General features: G+C 36.2%; 1 protein-coding gene across 1 annotated transcript in view; it reads right to left on the bottom strand.

Moving 5' to 3' along the window:
- Positions 1 to 27,595, bottom strand: part of rpa1 (replication protein A1) — a 39,383-nt gene extending 11,788 nt beyond the window's left edge. Inside the window, exons 1-13 of the mRNA XM_048161393.1 lie at positions 27,426 to 27,595; positions 26,940 to 26,987; positions 26,005 to 26,083; positions 24,818 to 24,926; positions 24,045 to 24,133; positions 20,609 to 20,683; positions 19,440 to 19,557; positions 19,233 to 19,335; positions 19,083 to 19,151; positions 18,749 to 18,941; positions 18,046 to 18,182; positions 14,679 to 14,827; positions 7,167 to 7,296 (exon numbers count right to left, since the gene is read on the bottom strand). Of these exons, the coding sequence (XP_048017350.1) occupies positions 7,167 to 7,296; positions 14,679 to 14,827; positions 18,046 to 18,182; positions 18,749 to 18,941; positions 19,083 to 19,151; positions 19,233 to 19,335; positions 19,440 to 19,557; positions 20,609 to 20,683; positions 24,045 to 24,133; positions 24,818 to 24,926; positions 26,005 to 26,083; positions 26,940 to 26,987; positions 27,426 to 27,458 (1,332 nt within the window). The 5' untranslated portion in view covers positions 27,459 to 27,595. The remainder of the gene's footprint in view (positions 1 to 7,166; positions 7,297 to 14,678; positions 14,828 to 18,045; positions 18,183 to 18,748; positions 18,942 to 19,082; positions 19,152 to 19,232; positions 19,336 to 19,439; positions 19,558 to 20,608; positions 20,684 to 24,044; positions 24,134 to 24,817; positions 24,927 to 26,004; positions 26,084 to 26,939; positions 26,988 to 27,425) is intronic.
- Positions 27,596 to 27,887: the final 292 nt, after the last annotated feature.

Raw genomic sequence — 27,887 nt, forward strand, 5'->3', positions numbered from 1 at the left:
TCAGAACCCCAGGTCTTGATTCATATTTCTGCAGTAAAACTGACTCTTTAATGAAATGCAAAAAAAGGGGCACTTTGCCTTTCCGTGGACTGAGAATTCAGCTCGCAGTGGACCATAATCTATACAGAGCCTCTGGCAAAGTCTTAACCCCATATTTTCTAAGGAAATGGGATACGAAAAACAACAACAAATGGCAAAAATGTGTTACTACTGTAATTGATTTCTCTTCTAACAGGTTTACAGCTGACCACCCGCTTGTTTCGCTTTGAGAATTCAACCACAATTAACTTCTCGAAGGGCTAGAATTGATATTCTGTGTCATCAGATTAATAAAAAGCCTCTCTGGAAATGTGAACGACAAATGCAGAAAGCAGAGAGAAAAAAGGCCTGCTATTCAATAAGTGAAATATCCTCGTAAATTACTGTCATTTCACTTGGTGACAAAAAAAAAAAAAATCCCTCTGAACATTTCTGCCTCACTGAAATACAATAATTAATCCAGTAAATACCTATGTAATTGTCACATTTGTTTGGTAGATGAATGGGTCCTTACAGAGCAGAACATTATTTTTAGTTTGCTGTCAATGTGGCTTAAAATTTCACTTATTTTATACAAGATCTATCAGCATAGAGGGAAAAAGCATATGTACCATTGACTGAATCAAACCTGAAACCCTTGTTTCCAGTATATTTTTTAAAAATGCCCTCTTTTTAATAAGAACCCGCTTTGAATTCCCAGTGTGGTTTCCATATCTTTTAAACAATGTATTTCCATGATTTTCCCTGATTTTAGTTAAAACTGGATAAGAATGAAAAATATAATATCTTCATAAAGATTTCTCTAAGTGCAACAGCTTGCCGATACATGAAATATTTTAAAAATGAAGAAAAATAAATCTACATTCATTATAGAAATATCCATGACTTCTCCAGGCCTGGAAATCAATTTTAAAATTCCCTTCAAATAACATTGACAACTTTGTTCCGTTATGGCAGCATGGGACAGAAAACTAGGACAAACTTTTGTTGAGGAACGTACTTAATTACAGAGAACTGGCTGTGAGCTTTTAGCGACCTGACCTTGTGTCCCAACAGAGCAGAAAGGATGAGATCAGGGTGAGAACATGAGTGCATCTTATCTCAGAGAAGAAACTCTTATGAGGTTAACGTCCAGGCCGGTGGTCCATCAAGGCCAGGTATTAGAGCAACTATACAACTTAAAAAGAAAATCCACTTAAAATGTGCAAAAACAAAACAAAAAACATCTAGTGTCTCTGTGCTAAATCAAATACTTTTTCACAGTACAGAAAGCATACTTCAGAAATTTACAATGATGAAAACACAATGTAATTTTCTTCCTTAACAATTTATATCTAGCATGTGAAAACAGTCCTCCCGTTTTTCATTCTCTCATCTGATATTGAGACTTTATTCTGCGTATAATCACCCCCCCCCCCTTTTCATTGTTGTGCTCAAGCTGATAAGCTTGTCATTTTTCTCTCTTTTCTAGAAATCCCCTCTTTAATATTGCTATCCAAACAGATTATCATCATCATCATTCTCAACTCTTGTTCTCCTTGAAAACAAAACAATTGATATGGCAATTGCCATCTCTTACAAAAAAATAAGCATAAATATTAACCCAACAATATTACTATAACTATTTACGATTGCGAAATTTCTCTGGTACTGGTATCATCCAAAATGTTGGTATCGTGACAACCCTACTCCCACATATATGTCTGAAAATACTGAAATAGGCAGCAGACAAGGTCAGAGTTATTATGCAGCTTATCTCTAGTATAATCTCTTAATTATTAGGCTCAGTAAATGGAGGCCTGCTAATCTCCATTCTCAATCTTCAGCGCTGGATGTGAGTAATGCTTAAGCACACACCTTGGGAAGATGGGAAGGGCATTACAATGTGTGATTAATGAGCAGAGAAAAAAGTACCAGTGTAACTAAATGACTGCATCCCTGTGTCTTTTGTTTAAGAACATGCACCACGCAGGACAGACTGATTCCAACTAATCAGATGAGTAGACAATGAGACAACCTATTAAGGTGATGCTCCACAAGACACTTTAGAGAAATTCATAAAGAGGGTCATATTTATGTCTTAATTCTTGTTTTTGGCAAAAAAAAAAAAAAAAAGAAAAAAAAAAAGAAAAAAAAAATTATATATATATATATATATATATATATATATATATATATATATATATATATATATATATATATATATATATATATATATATGGTCATTTTCCACCCTCTCTCTGAACCCCGCTGTGCAGTCTTTTATGCTCACCAGGGATGCATTTATTATAGGGCTAAAACGATTAGTCGACATTAAACAAAATTATCAACAAATATCTTCATTGTTGAATAATGTCAACTGATCATCTCTTCCACTTTACTACTAGTTACAGCACAAAATAAACATGAACGAACATCAGAAGGTATTTTGAAAGTACAACTTACCAAAATCATGTCTCATGTAATGTTTCAACCTCAGAAAGACGTCAATAAAACAATGTTATATTTATCTTAGAAAAGCCATTTAAATGTCCATAAACTCATTAATCAGACTACAGAGATGAGCATTTTTATAAATAGATGCACTATATAGCATATTCACTGCATTTTTACTTTAATCTGTTCTTTGATATTTAATATGTATGAATAAATCTGTCATGTTTTATGACAGCTATCATTTAAATGTTTATACTTCAAGAAACAAGAAACAACAAAATACACAAAGTGAAAGTGAAAGTAAACGCGAGTGCATATTCAAACGCGATGTCAATACCCTGCATTTGAAAGTGGCTCCCTGATGCATGCAAATATCTTCCAATATGAAAGCGATCTTAGGCTGGGCTGTGTAGCTGTAACCATCTCTTAGCTCTGTATCAAAGAAAAAGTTGGTCTCTATTTGCACTTTGAATATTGAGAGAGTAGTTTGATTATGGTTGCATTTATTGTTTACACTTAAGACTGAAAGAAAACTTATTTTTATGGTAACACTTTACAATAAGGATACATTAGTTAACGTTAGTTAACTTTACATGAACTAAGGAAGAACAATACTTCTACGTCATTTTAGTAAATGTTAATTTCAACATTTACTAATACATTGTTAAAATCAAAAGTTGTATGTTAACATAATGCACCATCATGAACTAACCATGAATGACCATTTTTATGTTTAACATTAACAAAGATTAATAAATACTGTAGCAAAGATATTGTTCATTGTTGATGTTAATACATTAATGCTTAAAAATGAGACCTTATTGTAAAGTGTAACCATTTTTATTTATACTGTTTTTATTTCTATGATCAATTTGTGGAAAGGATTTCAGTTAGGAGGTCAAAAGTTGTAGAAGCTCATAATCATGTACAGTAAGATCTGAAGAGACTCATGAAATCATACAGGAGAGAAGCCAGTTTGCGGCAAAACTTTTTACAGTGCTTGAATATTGTTGTCTTTTACTGCATATGATAATTCACACTCAGAAAGTAGAACTGAAATGACATTAATTACAAGATGATTAGTTAAAACGTTTCAAATACACCTGCAGATTATTTTTCTAATCATGTATCTCATCTTTGAGGATTTCTTAAAAAGTGTCTAAAAATCTTGTCTCGTTCTTGTGAAGTCAATCTCGTGTCTCGTCACACCCCTAATTTTAACCTTTAATATTACAGTAATGTACCAACTGGGGCTCCCTGTATAGTTTAACAGCGTTGTAACAGCGTTCTTTAGAAAATTATTTTTAATCCACATCCAGTAGACAGCCTCTGTTGTGGCGGTGCCTTTTTTTGAGCACCAAAACATATTAGAATGATTTCTGAAGGATCATGCGACTGAAGACTGGAGTAGTGGCTGCTGAAAATTTTAAAATAGAAAACAATTTTTTAAAATTGTAATAATATTTCACAACTTTTACTTTACTGTATTTTTTGATCAAATAAATGCATCCTTGGTGAGCATTTAAGACTTATCAAATTATTCCAAACTTATGACCGATAGAGCAAGTTTGCTATATGCTACATAACCCATAATACATTTTATAATCAGCTTTGTTGATGTATAAACGTGTGCAGCCATGGGTTCATGATATTAGAAATCTGACTATTTCAGAATGAGATTTAAAATTATTTAAATTTTTTTTTTTTAAGTAAATATTATACATGGCTCGACAATAAGGACTGCCCAATGGCCTGGACAGTAGACGGAGCGGTCACTTGCCCGATCGGGCATTTGCTGTAGGGTGTGCGATATATCTCGTCTATGATATCGTAATTGTTGATTTAACGATCTGATATTAACGAGTATGTCCCTCACTTTACAAAAAACAAACAAAAACACACCCATTGAGTGCACGCATGCACCACGTGACGTAGTCTAGAAGGTTAGACTAGTGCGCGTGCATATTTAGATGCATGCATTCACTGCGTGATTTAGTCTATTAAAATTAATTTAGAGTGCCCCAGAATTCAAGATAAGGGGCAAAAATGCACCTGTATATATTTCATATTTATATAATTTAATATAGTTAACCAATATTACACAAAGAGCGCCGTTTTTATCCAAATATTAGCATGATTACAAATGTGATATTGATTTTATTCGGCGTACAGTTTAATAAACAAGAACTTAACACTCTGAGGTCTAAAAACGCGCCGGCGCGTTTTGCAGTTTTTTCACATTGCAGCAAAACAGACTTAAAATACTCTGTCATTTTTTGTCATAGAGACATAAGTAATACATCAATTGAAACTATAGAATATCTCCTTTTATTTGTATACACTCAGAGTAAAAACAAAATGTTGTGCTTTTTGTAAAATAAAGAAAACTAACATGATGCGTGATCTCTCATCTCCCTCTGAACGAAGTCCAATCTGATAGTTCTCAGAAAATGAACTGTAACTTAGTGAATACTAATCACAAAAAATTCATACTTATGTCTAACAAAATGTTGAAATGTCAGGTTTTAAATCGTGCAAGTCAAATCGAAAACAAACATTCTGTGTTTATGTAATCTGTATGAAAAGAGAGCCATGTCAGAAGTCTGTGATTCAGCTCATTACCCACTAATGCGGCCACGCCCACGGAGCCAGCGCTATTCACAGGCAAATTCAGAGACAACACATGCATTCATCATCTCAATCGTGTATTTATTGCCTTGAAAATTGTTTATCTGGATGAAAAAGCCATGGTTAGCGATCTCTGGAAGACATTCAGTAAATTCCTGTTTGTTTTCTTCTATTGATAAGTTTTAAGTGAGTTTTTGTTTCTTTAGCGCCCTCCGGCTGTAGTATGAATTGGTAAACACCATTCATGGAATATCGTCTTCTTCTTAGGTGAATTTGTGGACTAAAATGCACAGAGCGCCCTCCGGCTGCAGTATGAATTGCAAACACCAGCGCTCATAGAGATAACAATGAATATTAAATAAAAAATAACTCCTCTGTATAGAAAATTGACAAACATATGAGAATCCTATATTTCTCCAAATGTGCATGCTTTTAAACTAAAAGCCTATATTCAGACTCTTTGCATCACAGAAATACATTATATTTTAAAGTATAATATAAAACCATTATTTTATATTGTAATAAAATGTTTCTGTATGTTTCATATATCATGATGAGCTTGAGACATCACAGAAGTTTTTTTTCACAGCCTACCTGACTGAAATGCCTCATTAATATGCAAGTCTTTTCAGGTCATTACTATTCAATTCTTTTGTCTTCACAGGTGAGAATGAGCCATTATTCATGGAGATTCACGCCTCCTCGCATACCGTGTTTCTTGGCAAAAAGTGTCTTACAAAAACTAAATCAGTATATTGTTATAAATGAAAGAGTAGTCAGCATAATTTTTACATAATTTTGAAGCAAAAACTCTAGTCTACAACCTTCAATACCCAAAAGTCTTGTGAACACAGATTTAATATACTTTTATTGGCCTTATATCAGTGACTTAAGTTTTTTGTTTTTTCAGTAACCACGCATAAACGTTATTCCTTCAAAAACACAAACATGTACACACATGTTCCTCACATATTATGGTAGCCTAGTTTGTGCTGAATACAGTGTAATGACACTTGTGTCATTAATATGTTTATGAACAACTGAAAAAAGCACAAATGTCAGGGCATGTCAAAACTTCTCCAGGCCCCAAATCAGCCTCAGACTCCAGAGGGTTAATATCAAGTGACTTCGATTTTAGACATCAAATAATCCGTTTCGCTGTATTTCGCAAAACAAAAATAGTTCCAAACAAAGTCCACAGCATTGTTTTGCATCTCTGAGCAACACTTTCTGAATAAATCAGCCATTTGAATGAATCGGTTGAATCGCAATGATTTGCTCATTAACAGTGATTTGCTGCCACCTACTGGCGGATTTAATTTCACATTTAAAGTGTTCATTTTTTTTTTAAATAAATTTCAAATAACAGTATTTAACGTTTTATATTTTCAACATTAAAAACATTTTTATGCATCTGTAACTGCTCTTGACTGATTAACTTTAATAAAGTTTAATCTATTCTATAGTTATACATTAGATTACAATTTCTGTACCTGAAAATCTCCTGTTTAAACCTACATGAAACACTTGAAAAGCACCATTTATTTCATTTGTTTGTTCTGTTGTATTTATTTGTGCTATTACTGGTAATTTGATTATTTGTTACTATTTCATTACTTACTGTTTATTTGTCTAACAATATTTAAAATATTTAAGTTAATCTAGTAGCTTTTGGTGCCATAACCCTATTTATTGAGGCTAAATGTAACAAAGACAACGAAAACAATAACTACGCTTATTTTATAGGCCCATTTTCTTGTCTTTTTTGTTGTGGGGCAAGTGAAAATTTTGGCGGGGCAAGTGAAAATTTTGGCGAGGCAAGTAAAAATTTGGCCCACTGGCCCGACTGGGCCAGTAGAAAAAAATCCTTAGCGTTGAGCCCTGTTATAAAAATAAATTAACAAATGAAGGAAATAAAGGTTCTTTTGTTTTTGTTTTTTTGGTATTCTAATATGTTCTAATGTATTCTCTTCACAGACAAATAATAAATAAATAAATAAATAAATAAATAATACTAATAATCATCTCATTGAGAGTCAACGCTTAATGTTTGGGCAACATACTTTGTCTCCATGGCCTAAGTGTTCATTCTTGACTTCCGCCAGGGTCTTCCAGTTTGTGTTTCCACCACCACCAGGTCCTCTCAATTCAGTCATCGACTGTCCATCCATAGCATGTCCTTCCTTATCATACCTGTTTAAAACAAACAAAAAAATAGTCAGCCTCTAATGCTGTCAATCATCAAAAAATGAATCAGTCAGACATCTGTTCATCTCAACATACAAGGCTACAGCTCATCTGTTCAGGCAGATAAGTAGCTGATATCTTAACTAAATCTACAGAGACGAGAAGATGCATTGACTAGCTAGGGAGATACAAGCGAAAAACAGCAGCGGTGGCTGCAGGTGCTGGGGGCTACTTGTGAAATGAATCAACGGTGTAGGAATGGTTCAGGGAGATGGGGTCAGGCCTGCAATGGTGAAATCAGAAACCCATTTTCACTCATGCTCCTGAGTGGCTAGAAAGACAGAGGTTGAGAGAGAGAATAAAGAAAAAACAAAGCTCTCTTAGGATGAAGCCGTGTGTCTGAGGAATCAATACAGCATTATAATCTAGAGACCACAGGACTGGGTACCGGAGGGGTAGGACGGGGTGGATCGGTAAATACAAGGGTTCAGGGCTTGTTCTGGGAAGCACGACTAATTGAAAATGTCCAGGTTAATAGACAAGAGTGTGGCCCTGGATGCATGTGCCGTGTAATTTTTCCCACTGAAAAATGGGTTTAATTCTAAAGCACAGCCTCTCACCTATGCTTTCACTTTCTTTTTTATATCACCACACTTATGTACTTCCCAAAATAATTCTCCATATATAGCGCTAGTTGTGCATTGCAAAAAAGATCATCCTACTTCTGATAAAAAAAAAAATAAAAAAAAAAAGACTTTTGTCCCAGGTATTTCCAGTACAATTTAATGACAAGTGGATATTCAGAAAAGGCAGGCCTATTGTCAAGCATATTCATACAGTGTAAAAAGTGATACTATGCTGGAAAGTAAGAAACTAATTGTGAGATGAGTCATAAAAATAAACAATACAGCAGAATAAAACAAACGCTTCACATGGCCAAGACCTGACGGTGTGCGGTAATTGGCTGACTGAGCTCAAATGTATGGATGACGGGCAGTGCCATCGAGGAAGGCAGAATGAACACCGGAGGAGCAAATTGGAAATGGCATGTGCTTTAGAGCAGTGGAGTGACAGGCTGGCGCTCAGTGCAGCGTGTCTGAACTGAGCCGAGCAGACAACAAGAGGAAAGCAGTGAGATTGAGCACTGAACGGACTGTCACATGTCAGAGGACATGAAATACTTGTGACGGGAATAATAAGAGAGGAAAGAAAATTAATAATAATGCATGCATCTATCAGGGGCTTCCATTATTAAAATAGTTAAAAACAAATGTTTGCTGCTTTCAAAAATGGTGCATAAATAAACTACACTGAGCAAAATTTGTCCAAATATTGTCAATAAGCACCTTCACCTAAAACGTAAATAATTAACTTAATGATTACAACCAAGTATACAATGCAGGTCATAAAAGGCTTCATCCACAAGACAATGAAAGGAATAACCCATGTCTTCCCAAACCCATTTTTAATTTCCTTCTGTGTAACAAAATATGTTAGGAAGCTATCCAATCATCTCTTTATAATACAGTGCAGTCTTCTGAAGCCCCATGATTTGAATAAAAAGCTATTAAATTTGATATCTTCTCTTCCTGCTATAACTAAGTTTGCAGGTAAAAAGGCCATTGTCAATCAAGTAGAGATGTAGCACAACTCACACAGAAGTGACTTAAAACGAGCAGCTTTCTGTTGGTCAACAAATTTGTGTGACCAACTTGAACTTAATACGAAATATGCTGGGGAAATCTTTCACCTTTAAACAATTTCCAATCGCACAGATTCCTATTGAAATTATTCAATTTCAACAGGGAAAATTCACTGAATAATGGCACATGTGGCTGCACCTTTACCCTGATTTTTTTGGCTGTTTTTTTTTTTTTTTTAACACATCGAAATAGGTCACATGATGCATGACAGAATTTTGGCATCAAACCTGACATTATACATCCAAAGCCATATTTTTAATTGAACATAAGTGATATTCCAGATATTTAAATAAGATACTAGTTAAAAAAAACAACAAAAAAAAACGTTTCAGTTCATTTCTCACACGAAGCAATCGTATGGCTTCAGAAGACTAATACACATATATAAACACACCAGTTATATCGACTGCTTTCATGGAGCTTGGCAGAATAAATCCTCTTCTGATGTATGGAAAAGCATAAACATTCTGGCTAAGATCTCCTTTTCTGTTTCACAGAAGAAAATAACACTAGGTAAGAACAACATGGGGGCAAGTAAACAACAACGTTTTCATTTTTGGGTCAACGATTTCTTTGACCTGGAAACAGCATGGCAGCCAACATTCTCTTACAGCTTACTGTACAGTACAATAGTGTTCCCCAGGGAGAACGTTGGTCATGAAAATTGAGCCTAGCTGGCACCACCCAAAATTCCTTTAAACAAAACAGGAACTTGTGACCCTCGCTTAATATCTCAAATTGAGTTTGATGGAGATATCTAGTGTAGGTACGTTGAGTGCAAGCACAGACTCCTGGATGTGTGTTTCTTTATTCCGCATGCTGGTTTGAAGGCTCTGACAGGTGGGGTGGAGGTAGGAGAGGTTTCACTGCCTCTGAGAAGACTGTCGAAAATGAGCCAGTCAGAGTAATTGGCAACCTACGAGTAAGAGTGCATCAGTGAACGAGAAAGAATGATAATGAACAGGCGAGAGTGGCAGGGTGAGGAGGAGCGACGGGAGGCATGACGGATGGATTATGAAGTCCACTCTGCAGGAGGAGCAGATTGAGAGTGGTTCTAATCTCTGACGCCATCTAATGGACAAAAGATGACTTGCATCATAATGCTGACATTTATTATCTAGCAGCATTAAGGGTTAGTTTATAAACTTACGAAAGCTTTGACCTAATACGTAAACTGACTGCTACACTAAAAACAACCGAGGCATGGTACCAAGCAGTAGCGACTGACCAACATGGGTTTTTCCCAATTACCGATATCTAAAGAACTGGCTGCAGGGTGCAATGTGCATATTAATTTAAAGATAGACACCATTTGACCATTGAAGTTCCATGAATTTTCCTGTCATTACTGATTACACTCACAAAGAGCAATTGCTTGCTCAGCTTAAAAAGAAAAATATACATTGACTATGACTTTCCCAGGCTTGGAAACCACAAATTCAACATTTCTTGATATATGCAGGTCTCCAACACATAATTACACAAAATTGACATTTATTTACTCAAAACACTGTTTACACATGTGTGTGTGTGTAAACAAAACCATGTGTCTCAGACTTTCAATCATTAATGGATTATTAACATTAAATAAAATCATGGAAGTAGGCAGGAACATGCATTAAACTACATATTCCTTCACTATAACTTCTAAAGAAATGAAACACTCACATTGTCACAAACACTGACAGTAAAGCAGCACAGCGACGACAACTCCCCCTACACTGAGCTCCAGAGCGTGAGAACGAAGGATCCTCAATCAATGTGATTAATTGGATCGACTTAAATGGCAGACAACATCTGAGTGTCCCAACATGTTCAAATCCACAAGGACCACACTTCAAGGGTAAATCCCACTGGGCCTACAGCTTAACAGATCAAAGATGGACATGTCATTTAGAGTCAAAATGAAACACTGTTCGTAACACACTGCACTTACATGATGTAAGGCATTTCCAAGAAAAAGAGGAGACTCAACTGAATAAAATTCAAGAGGGGTAGATAAAACAAAGTATTAGACAAACTTTCCTGTGGACTTCCATGCACATTAAGACTGGGAATGTGCATAAAGAAAGCAAATAGGGTCAGAATTTGGATCATAAGCTGAACATTTACAAGAGTTAACAGTAAATACTGGAAAAGACATTCAGGTACAGTAATAGTTTGGTTCTCCAGTAAGTGACCATAACAGATGAGTATTATTTTCGGACTAAAATTTATCTTAGCACATTAATTTAACCACTGGTGGCAGTAAAATGGACTGCTACAACAGCTGCAAATTAATGTTACAACTTCGAGAGGTCTCAGAAGTAGAGAACTGGCACAGTGTGTCAAGTGGCTGAATGGGTCCTTGTACTACAGACCTCAACACCTCCAGGTTCAAAACAGCACTTACTGCAGCTCTGCTAATTGAAGGACGTCTATCGATTCCACAGTGGCCTGCTGGACCTTCAGAAATCTGACCAAAAGGCCATGCACTGCGCATTGGCCCATGATTTGAAAGCTCATTATCACTCGCTTTCCAAGTGAGAAGAGGACAGACGTGAGCCCAGAGACTAAGTGGTTGAACTTCCCTACGACTGGATCAGCAAAAAGTTCTGAAACGACGCTGACAAAGAGCATTTTAAGTCCTTCAAAAAAATGCAAGGAAATATGCCGGTCCAAGCCCTATGCACAGCCAAGCATAGGAACCAGATGCTTTGAGCTGGCACTCTAAAACTATAAGGAAAGCTGCTCTACCTCACCCTGCTGAGTGCAGTCACATTTCACTACCCTCATTATGTAAATTAAGCCTTCAGATCCCCCCCAAAATAATTACCCTCTCAAATGGTAGGGTAAGGACTAGAGGCTGGCAAAACAGGTTTTAATCGCTTGTCAAAATGTGCAAAAAAAATGGCAGAAAATAAAATGAAATTCAAGTCTGCAGCCCTGTTATGTACCACTTTCATCTTATTTCCCTTCGAGGCTGGGGGTCTGTGTTACAAGGAGGTAAATAAATGGAGCACAGAGAGGAATTGATTGAAACCTGCAGGAAGAATGAAGAGAGACACTCATGGACAGCTTCGGTCAGGTGGGCTGTTAGATGGCGAGTATGGATTGTAAACACAGGTGGGAAAAAAGGATTAGTCAGTGTGGCACTGTAACAAACAGGGTTAAGTGAGGTTCACAGCTGAGTAATACTTCATGAGTAGCCTACAGACCATTTAAAGGGATAATTCACCCCAAAATTAAAATGGTCATTTAGGGTGTGTTCACACTTGTAGTTTGGTTCGCTTGGTTCGTTGGTCCGGACCAAAAAAAACCCAAAAGATGAACCAAAAGATACCGAACCTAAAGGCACAGGGACACGTTCACAATCTGATTGGTCGGTGTTTAAGACATATTGTCTATTTTGAGACAAATCTTACAGAACATCCAAAACAATGCTGTGTGCTGGGCTAAATGCACTTTTTGTATGCGTGTAGCCTGCATATGGTGGCATTTTGACCAACTGAGAACTCGTGAAGAGCTTATAAAATGTGTAAAGGAGTCAAAACAGCTGCAAGTATCCCTCTGTCACACACACAAACGATCTGCTGCGAGGAGACGCGGCTCTGATGCCTGTACAGAACTGTGATCGGCAACATCATGCCTATGACAAGAAAAGAAACCATATGTGTGAGCATTCTCTCCTTTTTAGAGTCTCATCTTTGGTTTTCGGGTGCGCACCGGGGTACCGAACCCAAGACTACCTGAAGGAGGTGGTCTGAGTTCGGTTGCACTCGAACTGTGGCATGGTTTGCATGAATATGAAAGCAACACGGACTCAGGTGCACACTTGTTCAGGAAGTAAAGTAACCTGTGCATGCGTTTTAGCAGATTATAATGTATTTACTTCAATAAAACACGTGTAAGAGATGACAGTGTTGATGATTTACCTTGGATTCGAGCAGGAGTGAGCCTGTAGTGTATTCGCGCTTTGCGAGTGCAATCAGAGTGGCAAATGAATGGCAATCAGCTGTCTCCTCAATATATAGTCTACTCGCAAGCAGCAGAAAACTGTATACATGCGACGCACATACAGTAAACCCAAGAGTCGTTTACTCTGCTGTACACAATCGCACCAAAAAATAAAAATTAAAAAAAATTACTGACCACTTTCTGTTTTCTATCATGTGCCGTGCATGTCTGTGATGACGTAAGATGAACCCAAACGCACCAGGGTTCGATAGAATCAATTTGAGTGTGAAACCAGACCAATGCTGCGGGGGGTACCGGGAACAATCACGCCTGGGCTTAGACCGCATCAAACGAACCCAGTGTGAAAGCCCCCTAACAAAGCAATCGCACCAGGGTTCGTTTTAATCTAACCAAACATGACAAGTGTAAACGCACCCTTACTCACCATCATTTTGTTCCAAACCTGTATGATTTTATTATATTTTGAGGAATGTTAGGGTTGAAACAACATTGGACCTCATTGACTTTCACTGTATGGACAAAAAAAAAAAAAAAACATCTCAAAATATGTTCTTTTGTGTTCCACAGAAGAATGAATACAGGGTAATAACGTAAACGATTTCTTTAAGGGCAAACTATACCTTTTTTGAAAATACACAAACCCTATATAATGTGTCAGCAAGGCTGAAAAGTTCCCATGATGCCTTGTATAAGCATCACAAAAAAATGTGCAGGTAATAAATTATTAAACAAATAGTTAAAATTCTAAACCAGGTAGAAGAAATTGAATATTTTATATTTAAAAGGGGAGCTGCTCCATACTGAAACCATTTTAGTGGTGTACTATTAAAATTATTTCATTATAAAATAGTAGAAAATTTTGTTAATGCACAGTTGGTAAACTGAGATGATCCCAGTTCATCTGCTGCATTCACCTAAAACTACAACAATAGAAAAAGCACATTATTAAATGGATTTCAATATTCAGATGACAATTTCTGTTTGCCACTGAAAGTGCACAATGATTGTGGCTTACTCAAATCATTACAATCTGGTGATTATGTAATAACTGTGACAGGTCTATTTGGGATATTTTAAGATGCATAATTATAAATTTGGCAGCCCCAACACAAACCTGAATTGGCAAGAGAAAGCAGAACACCACATTACATGAGTCATACGTTTTTTAATTCCTTCAGTAACCAATAAAAATGTATGAGGATTAGGATAGCCCCTGTGCTCCCAAAACACAGGAAGCCACCATGTACTCGTTACTGTTGCCTTGTATGCAAGTATTTATAACATCATCATCTCTCCACAAGGTGTTCAGCGCCTACTTTCCCCATCTTCCTTGTTTCACATCCCCAGAGCAGAAATAAACATTCCTGTTCTCAAAGGACCCGAGTCACACGAGTCCACCAGGAAAACTGAACATCTTGGCTGGGGATTAGCCTTGATTTGCATTCCTATATCAGCCTGAATGCAAAGCCCACCAGAGCGCCGCTGATAGAGCTAATCTTGATATCAAAGGCATGAGCATGCTCACCCTCTCGGAGTTCTGGAGTGTGCATTTTAGTGTCTGCTCTTTGCTCGTCCCAATTCTCACAAGTGGAGAAATAAAAACAGGGGAGCATCAGAACGCATCTGTTTCATCTAGGACAAACACTTAACAACAGATGCAGCGTATTTTCTGTATTGTACAATTTAAGAGAAAAACAGAAATAAAAAAAAATAAAAAAAAAACCTCACCAGCCCCGCAGTTTGTATGCTTCAGGAATATCGGGGTTGATCATGACTGTGCTGCTGTAGAGAGTGGAGAGAGAACGCCCACCAAAGTCAGATAATCTTGCCCCCTTAATGGCCAAGATGGGCTGCCCACTGCCATCAAATGTCTCTGCCTGCAGAGTGAGGAAAGAAAGGGGGAATAGTTAAGTGCTGGAAAAAAGCACATATATTCCTTCTACAATGTAAACATCTTTTACTTGCTAGCAGCAGTGGATCAAAAGATTTATGAGCATTTGCAATCTAATTGGGGTTTTATGCATTTGGTCTTTCATGGCAAATACTGATGAGAAAGGCTGACATGTGAAATAGAAGCCGAAATCTGGCAGCTGTAATGGAAGGAGAAAGTTTTTCTCCCATTGCTTGAGAACATCATCTGGTACAAGATCACAATGTTTAAGGCTGGATGTCACTGTTTGCATGAGGATTTCAGTCAGTTGTAATTACACTATCATTGTCTGCGGTCATTTTTTTTTTTAAGAAATTAATACTATTATTCAGCAAGGATGAATTGAACTGATCAATAGTTAGAGTAAAGACATTTATAATGTTACAAAAAAAATTACTTAAAATGCTGATGTTTTGAACTTGCTACCCCAAAAATCATGAAAATGTATCACAGTTTCCCAAAAAAAAAAGAAAAAAAAAAAAAAGATACTTATTTATATATTAGGGATGCACCGACCGGACTTTTTTGGGGGGCGATACCGATTTTAACAAACAATTATTGGCTGATACCGATACGGATATTTGTCACTTCCTGTGTTTTGAAATTTTGTCATCATTTGTCTATCATCAGCTGCTGTTGATTTTCTCAACTGACGTGGTCGTTGTCGGTTTCTAAAGCTTGCCAGTGGTATTGATCTTTTTTTTAGGACATTCTAAACTGGACATTCCAAGTCAGTCTCCAGATTTAAATCCTATTCAACAAGCATTTCACCTTCTGAAGAGGAGACTAAAGGCAGAAACTCCCCAAAACAAGCAACTGTTAAAAACTGCTGTATTAAAGCTCTGGAAAAACATTTCAAAGTGTGAAACCAAGAGTCTGATGATGTCTATGGGCCACAGATTTGCTCCTGTGATTGTTTGCAAGGGATTTACAATTAAATAATAGCTTACATTTGCTTTAAGTTAAACCGTCCCAATAATTATGCTCACATTAGGCAAAGGGATGAAACTCTAAAAGTGCTGTACTTCTTAGTTGGTAAAGCATTTTGTGTTGAAACAGTCAATAATAAAATGTGACAATCTGTACTTCTGCCTCATATTAATCTTTTAATCATATTTATAGATGTCTTGACACCACAGCTAACAGAGCAATTTTGTCTTTACTGTTCCAATACTTATGGACGGCATATATGAAATAAACAGTGCTTTTTAGGTAGGGTTAATAGTTTTCAGGTACAGAAATAATGTAAACAAATGTAAAATAGCACTGCATATTCTTTACTGTATGAATTAAATGCATATTAATCTTTTATTGTAGCAGACTTTATAATGATAAATCTAATTTGTTTTTGTATACATTTTACATTTTTTATTTACTTTTTTTTTTTTTTGCAGAAATCTGCACCATCTCCTTTACAAAGGTGGCACTCTTATTTTGACAGGTGTTCTAGTCTACTGAGCTATATGGGTAATGGAGAGCACGCAGTTCTTCAGAGATATTTTTTAGTTTGCCAGATTTAAAGTTTGCCAGTTTATTAAGCACCCCCTGAAAAGACATGAGATATGCATGTATTTGTTTACTGTTAGTTGTAATAAGTGTTTTGAGTAATTTGCTGTATGTTGATGATAATGCAATAGAGAGAGAGATTTTAATGTGCACTTCTTGTTTAGCTCTTATGGTGATTTTTCTGGAGTGAAAACAGACAATGAACTTAATAAAACATCAGTAAAGTTTTGGTCATCATTCGGATGGGGTCCGCTACACTTATGAAAGTTACAAAAGTTGCTTAGTCAAGAATAGTGTGCTATTTTTTGTCTTTTGTTAATTGATTATCATTAAAGAGCAGACAGCAGCACTAGGATTACACAACGGTTAATAAACTATCGATATGCTGAAGATTGTAAATTGAGCAAAAATCGGCCAATCGGTGCATCCCTAATGGGATGGATACTACCGCTCAAAAGTTTGGGATCGGTAAGATTTTTAATGTTTTTAAAAGAAGTCTGTTCACCAAGGCTTAATCTATTTAATTAAAAACACAGTAAAAACAGTAATATTGTGAAAAAAATATTACAATTTAAAATAACTGTTTTGTTTTACAAAGTAATTTATTCTCGTGTTGGCAAAGCTGAATTTTCAGCATCATTACTCCAGTCTTCAGTGTCACATGATCCTTCAGAAATCATTCTAATATGCTGATTTGCTGCTCAATAAACATTTATGATTATTTTCAATGTTGAAAACAGTTGTGTACTTTTTATTCAGGATTCCTTGATGAATAGAAAGTTCAAAAGAACAGCATTTATCTGAAATACAAAGCTTTTGTAACATTTTACACTACTGTTCAAAAGTTTGGGGTCAGTAAGATTTTTTTTTTTTTTTTTTAAAGAAATTAAAGAAATTTAATCAGCAAGGATGCATTAAATCAATCAAAAGTGACAGTAAAGACATTTATAATGTTACAAAAGATTAGATTTCAGATAAACACTGTTCTTTTGAACTTTCTATTCATCAAATAATCCTGAAAAAAAATATTGTACACAAATATTTTGTACAATTGTACACATTAAATGTTTCTTGAGCAGCAAATTGACATATTAGAATGATTTCTGAAGGATCATGTGACACTGAAGACTGGATTAACGATGCTGAAAATTCAGCTTTGCCATCACAGGAATAAATTACTTTGTGAAATATATTCAAATAGAAAACAGTTATTTTAAATTGTAATAATATTTCACAATATTACTGTTTTTACTGTATTTTTAATTAAGTAAATGTAGCCTTGGTGAGCAGACGAAACTTCTTTTAAAAACATTAAAAATCTTACCGATCCCAAACTTTTGAGCGGTAGTGTATATATTATATTATATATTATATTATAAAAATGTTCTTTGGGCACCAAATTGGCAATTAATCTATCTTTTAAAAATGAAAATCTATTGTAAAATACGGTTTTACGGAGAACAAAAGTATTCTCACAGTCTTATGAAAGTTTATGACCCAAAAAACAAAACATAAAAAGGTAATGAAAAAAAATGATCACAATATTACAAAATCCTAATTTTGGTTTAGAATATTTGACATTTTACTCAGCTGTACTATAAAGGCACTGAAAAATGTATAATGAAAAATAAATAAAGATTGATCTGGTCTGTTACGTACATCATTACCCCACATGGTGAGCTGGATGACTCTGCCAGACATGTCCATCAATTGGATGTTCCTCTTGGAAACCTCACGACTGTTCTTGGTCGTGATGCGCGTCACATCCTCTGTGTTTTTACATACTCCAATCACATCTGTAAACACATACGCCACACGGGTTCACAACACTGCTACTTCCCAAATTTACCAACAGCAAATAGGTTTGGGATGACTATAACCCTCATCCAGAATGTAATTCCACAACATTCGTCAACGCTCCATTACAGCGCGCCATCTTAATCCTCTAATATCAGACGCCGTTATGAATCATTTAGCTGCCATTAGGAGCGTTTCACAAATCACTGCCAGCACCTGACTCAAATCTCGGATAAGAAATATGCCTGCTGCACCTCGGCATGCTCTGACTGCCATTACCATAATTAGAGGCATGCTTATTGACTCTTCATTCTACCAGTGACAGCATCTTTCTCCTCCGGTTCTGCTAGAACCCGACAGGGACACAAAGTCAATCAGCGCCACAGGCCATTACTGTCATAAGCATTATTAATATTGCGTTCATCATCAACGTTATAATTACCACAACCTCCAGGGCCTCAACACATTTGTTACGCAGAGCCACACTACTGTCTCCACCGCAGTTAATTATTAAAATGCTGGTTATTTATGATGCCAATCTCACAGGCCAGTAGGAGATGCTCACCTACGATGGTGTCTTTCTCCCTGGACTCCAGGTCAGCAATGGAAATGAAGTCACACTGCACCATGGGGACATCGTGGCTGTCCTCGCAAGGGATGATGCTTGTCTCGCCGTTGAGAGTCATCTCGTAGTCATTCTTGAGTGAAGAGAACTGTTTGTTAGCGATCTTCAGGGTTCCTTTGGAGATGTAGTAGACCTGAGGACAACAAGAGGGAAAAATCAGGTCACTTGAACAAAAGCTGGCGTAACTTTTTTGTTCTGATTAATTCTTTAGCCCTACTTCCACACCACATTATTTGATAAGAGCTAACACAATTGAGAAGGAAGTAGGCCTTACTTTTCCCTGCTCGATGAGGGAGTAGAATTTGTCCACCTCATGATTAAACCCAGTTGCTCTGATCTCACCCTATGATAGACAAAGCGAGATGTCATTGCACATTAATACTCTTACAAGTTTCTGATCTGATCACTGGTGATAAATGCTTACGCTTTCATCCACAAGCTCCATGGAGAAAAGCTTCCCATCGCCCCTGGAGTTACTCCATGTGCGGATGGCACTCTTGTTGGTGACTCGGGCTCTAACAGTCCACCTAAAGAAAACAACACACTCTTATGAATTATGCACAACACAGTGTGATATTCAAAAGGTCAAAAACCCTGGAAAGAGGGAAGCAGATGTGAAATTTAGACTGACTTTGACTGGTAAGGATTGAGGCCGGCAATAGGCACAACTTTAGAGCTGCCTCCAGGAGTGTTGGGGGCAGCCATGGGTTTTTTCCCGAAGCTCTGAGCGGGAGGTCTGTTCATTGAACCTAATGAGAGTAGAGCAGAAAACAACAGATCACTACAAAGACAAAGTCAACTAAAACAAAGTCACAAGATGAAATAGACACCAATTTTGCATTTATGACATGATGCTATGTTGTGACACTAAAGTTACACCTCAAAAACAATCTTTTGTGACAATCTTTTAAGTGTGCATTAAAACGGCTGTCTAAATCAGCTTGTGAATCCACATTAAAGTTAAAAATGTCACCAAGAATATTAAACTCTGTGCCCAAAATACATGAAATTAAGAAGCCTTCAAATGCTTTTCAACAAAAAAAAATAGGTAAATACATGTTAAAGGGAATGAACCACCTCGGGTGTACATTATTTTACTAATAATTCAACGGCCCGTCGTCAATTGTTCCTTACATGTAGATTACTTTGTGAAGAATTATATCCCACCTCAACAAACCACATGGTTTGAAATTCACCAACAGCACAGGAGACAAGTTTACATTTAAGTTTAATACTCATAACACTATTTGTTGGATCAAATCTCTGACTAGTACAAGCAACTGCTTAAATGAAAGTTATGCTTTCCTTAGAAATAATATTATAGAAAATATATAAAAGCACCGCCGACAAAATGGTTCCTACCTTTTCTACTGGTGTTCTAATTAATACGGTTTCTACTTTATTCTCAGTATTCCACGTATCCAACAGATGCTTTAAAGTTTTTTGTTTTTTTTTAATTAAAAGGTTGTTTGTCAGTTCACCTAAGAAAACCGTTGGTCAGTGTTCATTTTCAAATCAGTTACCATAGTAACAATCATTTTGTCATTTTAGACTTATGGCCTTAAATTTTGCAAATTGTAAGACATCAGCACTCTAGGACCTATGGGTGTCTTGAAAATTTGTCAGCTTTCAACTAAAATATTTTAGTATTCATATGGTTATAATCTATAATAATTTAACAATCCAGAATTTCGTAACAGTCAGCTAATGCATTACAGCTCAGTAACACTGTCAATGTAAACATTTAAACAAGCACCTACACTAAATAAATTAAATACATATTTATGTTCATTTCTTTACCATCACTTCCATTCTGAGGCTGTAATGGACGTGCAGTTGGAGTTGGAGCTGTACTCTGTTGTGCCTTTGACTGACCTAAAAAACACAAATAGACATGCCAGGAACATGAAACATGAGATCAAATTAATCTCTCTGGACAAGGTGACTGACATGCCTCAATGCTGAAATGAAATTACTCAAAACTTCAGGACATCCCATCCTGCAAAAACAAATTTCAGGGAGATATATATAGTCCTAAATAAATTAATTTTTAAATAAATATCAATAAATGGTAACCAAAATAATCTACGAAAGTTCAGGTCCCCCATAGTCAATTTTATCCATTAAAACTAATTTTTGATCACCAAACTGAGAAGCATTTTTTCGTGAAAAAAAATCTTCATGCATTAAAATAGCTTGAATGTAACCCTACACCCTCGCTTCATTTAGTACACGCGGATCTACGAATAAGCTAATTAACCCCGCCTCCACTCACTCGCATGAGATCAGAGATCCACTCGGTCAACTTACTGAAGTAAACGCTGCGCAATGGTAATGTAAACGCTTTTTACAATGTCGGACACATGACGGTAATTAATATGATTAACCAGGACAAAGACCATCTCGTCTAATATCTTCACGTTTTCTCCCGATGTTCCAAAGCAACTGACACTTGGTGTAAAAGGTCTAAAAAGCAAATTTTATCTTCTGCAGGTGAAAGACATTTAGGCTATATTTGATGTTGCACTGCCAGAGAAAGAGAAACTAAATTACCGGCGTGTGTGAAATGTGCTATACAAATAAACTTCACGTGCCTTACCAAGTCTGTGTTAATTAGAATTTGACGCATAAGGGGCCGTTCACACAGAACGCATCTTTGCGTCTAAAAACGCGAGACACGGCGCTCAGGAGTGGTTTTAAAAAAAGCGCCGCGTAGAACGCGAGGGTCTCGAGATGCGCTTTTGAGACGTGAGGCAATAACGACAATAATGGAAATAATAGAAATAGGAAAACGGCAAAATTGACAGATATAAGTTTTGACATGGAAAAAAAGAAAATAAGATAATAATGAGCGCCTCCTCCGCCATGTTGCCGTCAAATAAAAACTTGACACAGCGTCTTAAAAACGCGGCGCTCATGTGAGAGGCGCTGCAAAAGACGCGAGACGCGAGCGTAACGGTCATGCACGTCCGTCAAGCGCGTGTTTACATAGAAAAACAATGGGAAAGTAGCGCATTGGAATAGAAAAACGCGTTCTGTGTGAACGGCCCCTAAGACAGGTATCTGTCCTACAGCTTTCTTCTACTTTACCATAGTTAAGGATGTGAATATAGTAATTATAAGTGAACGAAAGGAAGAAACGTCTGTAATCCCCTGCGGAAATGGGTGAGATGTGAGTAAATATCTGGGGGGTAAAAAGAAGAGATTTCATGTCCAGTGGAATAATAATAATAATAATGGAATATTGTTAAATGTGTGAAAAATCGGGTGACCAGATCGCAAAACAGAATACAAAACTGACAAATGGCTGAAATTTATGGGCTCATGTACCTCTGTCAATTCGGCACAAATCAAAATGTTTCTGTGGCTGTGATGTAACATTTAATTTCTAACCTATTATTTATTTTGTAAAAAAAAAAGCTTCATGCTTCACTTGTGTCATAATTTTCACATAAAACAGCATTCACAAACAAAAACTGTGTTTTGGTGCTCTACCACTGTGGTGGGGTGGTTGTCAGGTTGACCAGCCCTATTGACAGGAGACGCATATGAAATGCATGATAATAACAGGTGTAAACGGTAATGCTTCTTGGTTGACCACTTGTGATCAGACCACCGAAAACACATCAAGTAATTTAAAAACATACTTTAATAACATAAGTTCCATTATTAAAGGAAGCTTTTTTTCATCTTCGGCCTATTGCCAAATTAAAATGGTTTCTTTCAAAAAAGGATTTAGAATTAGTGACTCGTGCACTTATCACATCAAGACTGGACTACTGCAATTCCTTATATGTAGGTTTGCCACTCTTCAACGCTTGCAACTGGTTCAAAATGCAGCAGCTAGACTTCTAACGGGTGCAAGGAAGAGAGAGCATATCACCCCTGTTCTTGCTTCCTTGCACTGGTTACCAGTTGGCTGTTGAGTCAAATTTATGGTTTGTTGTATGTTTATATAAAGCATGGTCTAGCACCACAGTATATTGTTGATCTCCTTCAACCATATTCTGGAGTGAGATCTCTTCGCTGACTGTGAGCTGCATTACACACGGGACTGAAATGGTGGCTAACAAAGACATCTCTAGCGTTAATTTTGATCACGGCTTGTCTTGAAAAACGAATACAATTTGATGTTTGTCGTAGGAGAAGTCACACTGCAGGACTGTGCGCCAAATCTTCTGACACTGCCAGAATTTCAGAGGAGGAAAAATATGATCGCAACAGTCATTAATCGGCTGTCGGTGAACATGTCAAAATAGCGATCAAAGACTACATATTTTAGCCTAGGATTACAGGAATCTTTTAGGATTCTCAAAATTTGTCTCAGACGACCAAATCGTGACCACCATCGCACAGTGTGCACCCGGCTTTACTCTGTTAATTTTAGCTAATTTTTTCCCCATTTCTTTTATTGTATTTTCCTAATTGTACAGCACTTTGGTTCAATGTTTGTTATTTTTAAATGTGCTTTATAAACTTGAACTTGATACTAAAAGGTGCAGTGTGTAAATTTCCGCGGCATCTAGCGGTGCGGTTGCAAACTGCAAACAACACTCACCCCTCCCTTTCAAAGCAAAATAGAGAAGCTACAGTGGCCGTCTGGCCGACACAAGACAAAGATGTCGTAGTCTGAGACAGCAGCGAGTACGTAAGCCAGTCAAGCAATTAAGTTTCTTCTTTCTTCTAACAAAAAATGATCTCTGCTTCTAATAAACCAGAAAACTACTACTACTAATTCTTCCTGTGTATTCAACGTAGTGATGATGCAAGCTGCCTCTAAAACACGAACGATTTAGAACAACAACAGTGACTAAACGCGCTCTGTAGAGCAGTTTGTCCATTTAGGGCTACTGTAGAAACACGCCGGCGCATAATGGCGACTTAACATGTAAGGGGACCCGCGGTGTATGTAGATAGAAATGGCTCTTTCTAAAGGTAATAAAAACATAACGGGTCTTTATACACCACTGAAAACATAATTATGTATAATATATTGCACTTCTGTCAATAGATCTTCCCAAATTTTACACATTGCACATTTAATGCCAGGTGGAAACAAATCTCACGCTTACTTGATTTCCAGGATATTGTGCATAATTTGTGGGCGTTAGGGAGTGGCTTTCAATTTGCAGGGAAACTCTGGGAACTTCCAGGAGGGGTGGGATGTTTGCTTTATATGAGCAAAACAAATTTAAGTTTCAATTAAATTTGACATGCATCAAATGTTCTCTCTCACCCTCCACATAAGGAGTTGGGTCTCCAATTTTTCCTGGCATCTGGTCGGCAGACTTGAGTACTTCCATGTCCAGTATAACCACCACACGTCTGTGTACAACAAACACAAAAGCTTAATAATATGCATTAATGAAAATATACTACTGTTCAAACGTTTGATTAATAAGATTAATAAGAAATTAATACTTTTATTCAGCAAGAACACATTAAATTTCCTAAAGGCATTTATGTTGCAAAAGATTTCTATTTAACATAAATGCTGTTTTTTATTACTTTTTATTCTTCAAACGATCTTGAAAAATGATCTTGAAAAATATGAAAAACGATCCTGAAAAATGTTTTCCACAAAATATTATTCAGCACAACTGTTTTCAATATTGATAATAATAAGAATGTTTCTTGAGCAGCAAATCAGCATATTGAAATGATTTCTGGAGGATCATGTGACACTGAAGTCTGGAGTAATGATGCTGATTCAACTTTACATCACAGGGATAAATGACATGTTTAAAATATATTCAAATAGAAAACAGTTATTTTAAATGGTAATAATATTTCATAATATTATTATTTTACTGTATTTTTAATCAAATAAATGCAGCCCTGGTGAGCATAAGAGACATTTTACAAAAAAAACAAAAAATCTGCCCCCAAACTTTTAAACCGTAGTACTAATAAAGCAGAACCACACAGAAACCTGCCAATAATACATGCTAATAATAACAACTGTAAGAAAAAGAAAAATCGGATCAAGACCTGGAGATGAAAGCTTACCGTCCATCCTTGAGAACATTAGTGACGCTCCTTTTCAGCATACACACACAGTTAGAGGCCAACTGGTTTTGCTCAGCCATGGGATTGAGCTGTGTGGAGAGCATGAATGCTGCATGCAAGGAAAAATCATTATTTAAAAAAAAAAAAAAAAAAACATGGATTTACAACTCATTTTCTCATATTTGCATGTTTTAGAATAGCTGTGGTTTACAACCCAATGATATGAGTAAAAGACTACATTCAAAAAATATCACTCAAATTCTCTCAAATAGACCATTTAACTTTCAAACACATAAGCACCTAACATGAACATGATGTTTATGTAACAAAAATATTAGAGAAATATATGGCTTTGGTGCTTATGAACATCAACAAAGTCCCACAGGAGAAATCAAGCTCCAGTAGGGGTGTAACGATTCACTCTTTTCTCGATGCATTGATTACAAATCCTGACGATGCATATGCATCAATCTCAATCACCATAAGGAAAATGTTCCGTATAAAGAGAACAATGAGGGCTTTTATAACTATTCCGTGAAGAAAAGTTAGTTTAGGATTAGTTGGGAAAGTGCATGATATTCTAGGGTAGTCTCTCCATGTAAGCATTATGTTTAATGTACCTGGAACATTTCAATAAAGTTTTTTAGCCATTATAACACTATCCTGCACTATAGTTAACATGAACTAACAATACTTTAAAGCCTTTTAAAATTTTGGCTCATGTAAATTTCTACAAATGCCAATTTTTAGGCAATTAAAATAAAGTTATGTAGCATCATTAAGAACTAACATGAACTTACATTAACAATGGACAAAAGGTTGTTTTTTGCCCTTACTCTCAGATCTCCTGAAGGTCGCTGTGTAATTCTCATCCTGACTAAGACACATTGGAGGAAGCATTTCAATAACCCTATGAATGCATATAAAAATGCAGAATCGAATCGCATAGAATTTTAATGTGAATCATTTTGAATCGAATCGTTCTGAATTTGCAAAAATTGTTCTTGAATCGCAAATCAAATCGATTTGCGGTCTACCTAAAGATTCACAGCCCTAAGCTCCAGCAACAGCTGTTTTGTAAAAACAAGCCCAAAACAACATCCTCCAGGACATGAAAAATACAACAGATTTTAAAGGCAGACATCAAATTAAACACACAAAGAAATCTGAAAACTCATCAAACTTACAGGACATAGTGTGCAACCCATCACTCATCATGAGACGGAAACGGGACAGACCATTTCCACCATCAATCTTGCGGATGTTCTGGAGAGAATATTCAACATTTTACAGTCTTACATTACAGTTGACTAGAATGGAAATAAATGGTCTGGTGTCTTAAAGAAACACAAGCGTAAACTAAACATTCAGAAGTTAATAAAAACATTAAATTACTAACAACACTGATATGAGCAATGAAAAAAGTAACACTTTACAATAAGGTTTCCATTTGTTAAAGGGATAGTTCACCCAAAAATGAAAATTCTGTCATCATTTACTCACCCTAAAGTTGTTCCAAACCTATATGAATTTCTTTCTTCTGCTGAACACAAAACAAGATATTTTGAAGAATATGGATAACCAAACAGTTGATGGGCCCCATAGTTATGGGGAAAAAAATGCTATGGAAGTAAATGTGGACCATCAACTGTTCATTTTTGGGTGAACTATCCCTATTACATTTATTTAACCTCATTAATTAACATGAAATAACAATGAACAATACTTGAAGCATTTTTTATCTTAGTTCATGTTAATCTCAACATTTACTGAAACTTTAAGATCAAAAGTTGTATCCGTTAACATCTGTTAGTTAATGCACTGTGAACGAACATGAACATTTCTATTAACGAACATTAACAAAGGTTAATAAATGCTGTTAGAATATATTGCTCATTGCATTAATATGAACAAATGAGACCTTATTAATACAGTTTTTACATTATACATTATTTTAATCCACACATTAAAATTTATTCCCTTCAGAAATCACAAAATCTGTTATTGGCATTAGTGTCTACAATATTACTGGTCTTAACATCATCACCATCCCTAGAATAGGGTGATGTAACAAAATAATTTGATTAACTTGTAAACAGTGTGCAAGGAATCTGACAGTTACCACACATTGAAGAACAGGGTTGCTGACTTCAATTCCTTTAGTCAGGGACTGAAAAGAAAAAGCATACAATCCAACACAAGATAAAAAAGTCAAATAAATCAGAACAACAATAATAGCGAATTCAGATATCTGCCTTGTTTCACACACACATTCAAAACTCGGGAAAGAAAAATTGACCACATGAGCCATTTTCCACCTACAAAAACACTCTCAGAGTCATTATATTGTCTGCACAGTATCAACTGCTGCTATTGCATTGAGCAGACAATATAAAAACAAATATCTTGCATTTCATCCTCGATTTTAACCTTGTTACAGTTCAAACATGCAGGAAAACATAACTACATTAAACACAAGGCAATGGTAATAATTTGATTTTATGTCCCTGTCATAACAGTCCGAATCCGCAGGAAACATTTGATGGCTAGCTCACTTAGCAAGCTAATATCTGCAACGGTTGAAATAATGCAGCGGTCTTATTCTTACCTCAATTGCCCCTTCTGACAGTCTAACAGTCATGTTTTCACAAAAGTATTGCGAACGAAAGATTAAATGTTGTAATGACAAAAGATCACAACCGCCTCTGGTCCTCAGCACTCTCCTGTATCCTCGCGCCAACTCACTCCAAACGCGCGAAAGTGCGACACACGATGACGCGTTTCCCGTTTCAACCTACTTCCGCTGAACGTCAAAATAAATATGACAGGCTAGCCAAATGTTTCTTGAAGTGGAATAGTGTTATTCCTTCTTTGATTCACTAAGTTTTGCGAGTTTTAAAAATATTTTAATTCATTTGTTGTAATGTTGTAAACTATTTAATGTGGCTAATGTTTCTTCTATTTAAACCATTTTACTTTAAACAGTGTTTTTCTTCAATGCCACAAGAACAAGTCATACATTATTGACAACATTAGCTGCCAGACATTACCTCCCTCTTTTTGTTGTTTG

Source organism: Megalobrama amblycephala, linkage group LG16, assembly GCF_018812025.1.
Source record: "Megalobrama amblycephala isolate DHTTF-2021 linkage group LG16, ASM1881202v1, whole genome shotgun sequence".
Lineage (NCBI taxonomy): Eukaryota > Metazoa > Chordata > Actinopteri > Cypriniformes > Xenocyprididae > Megalobrama > Megalobrama amblycephala.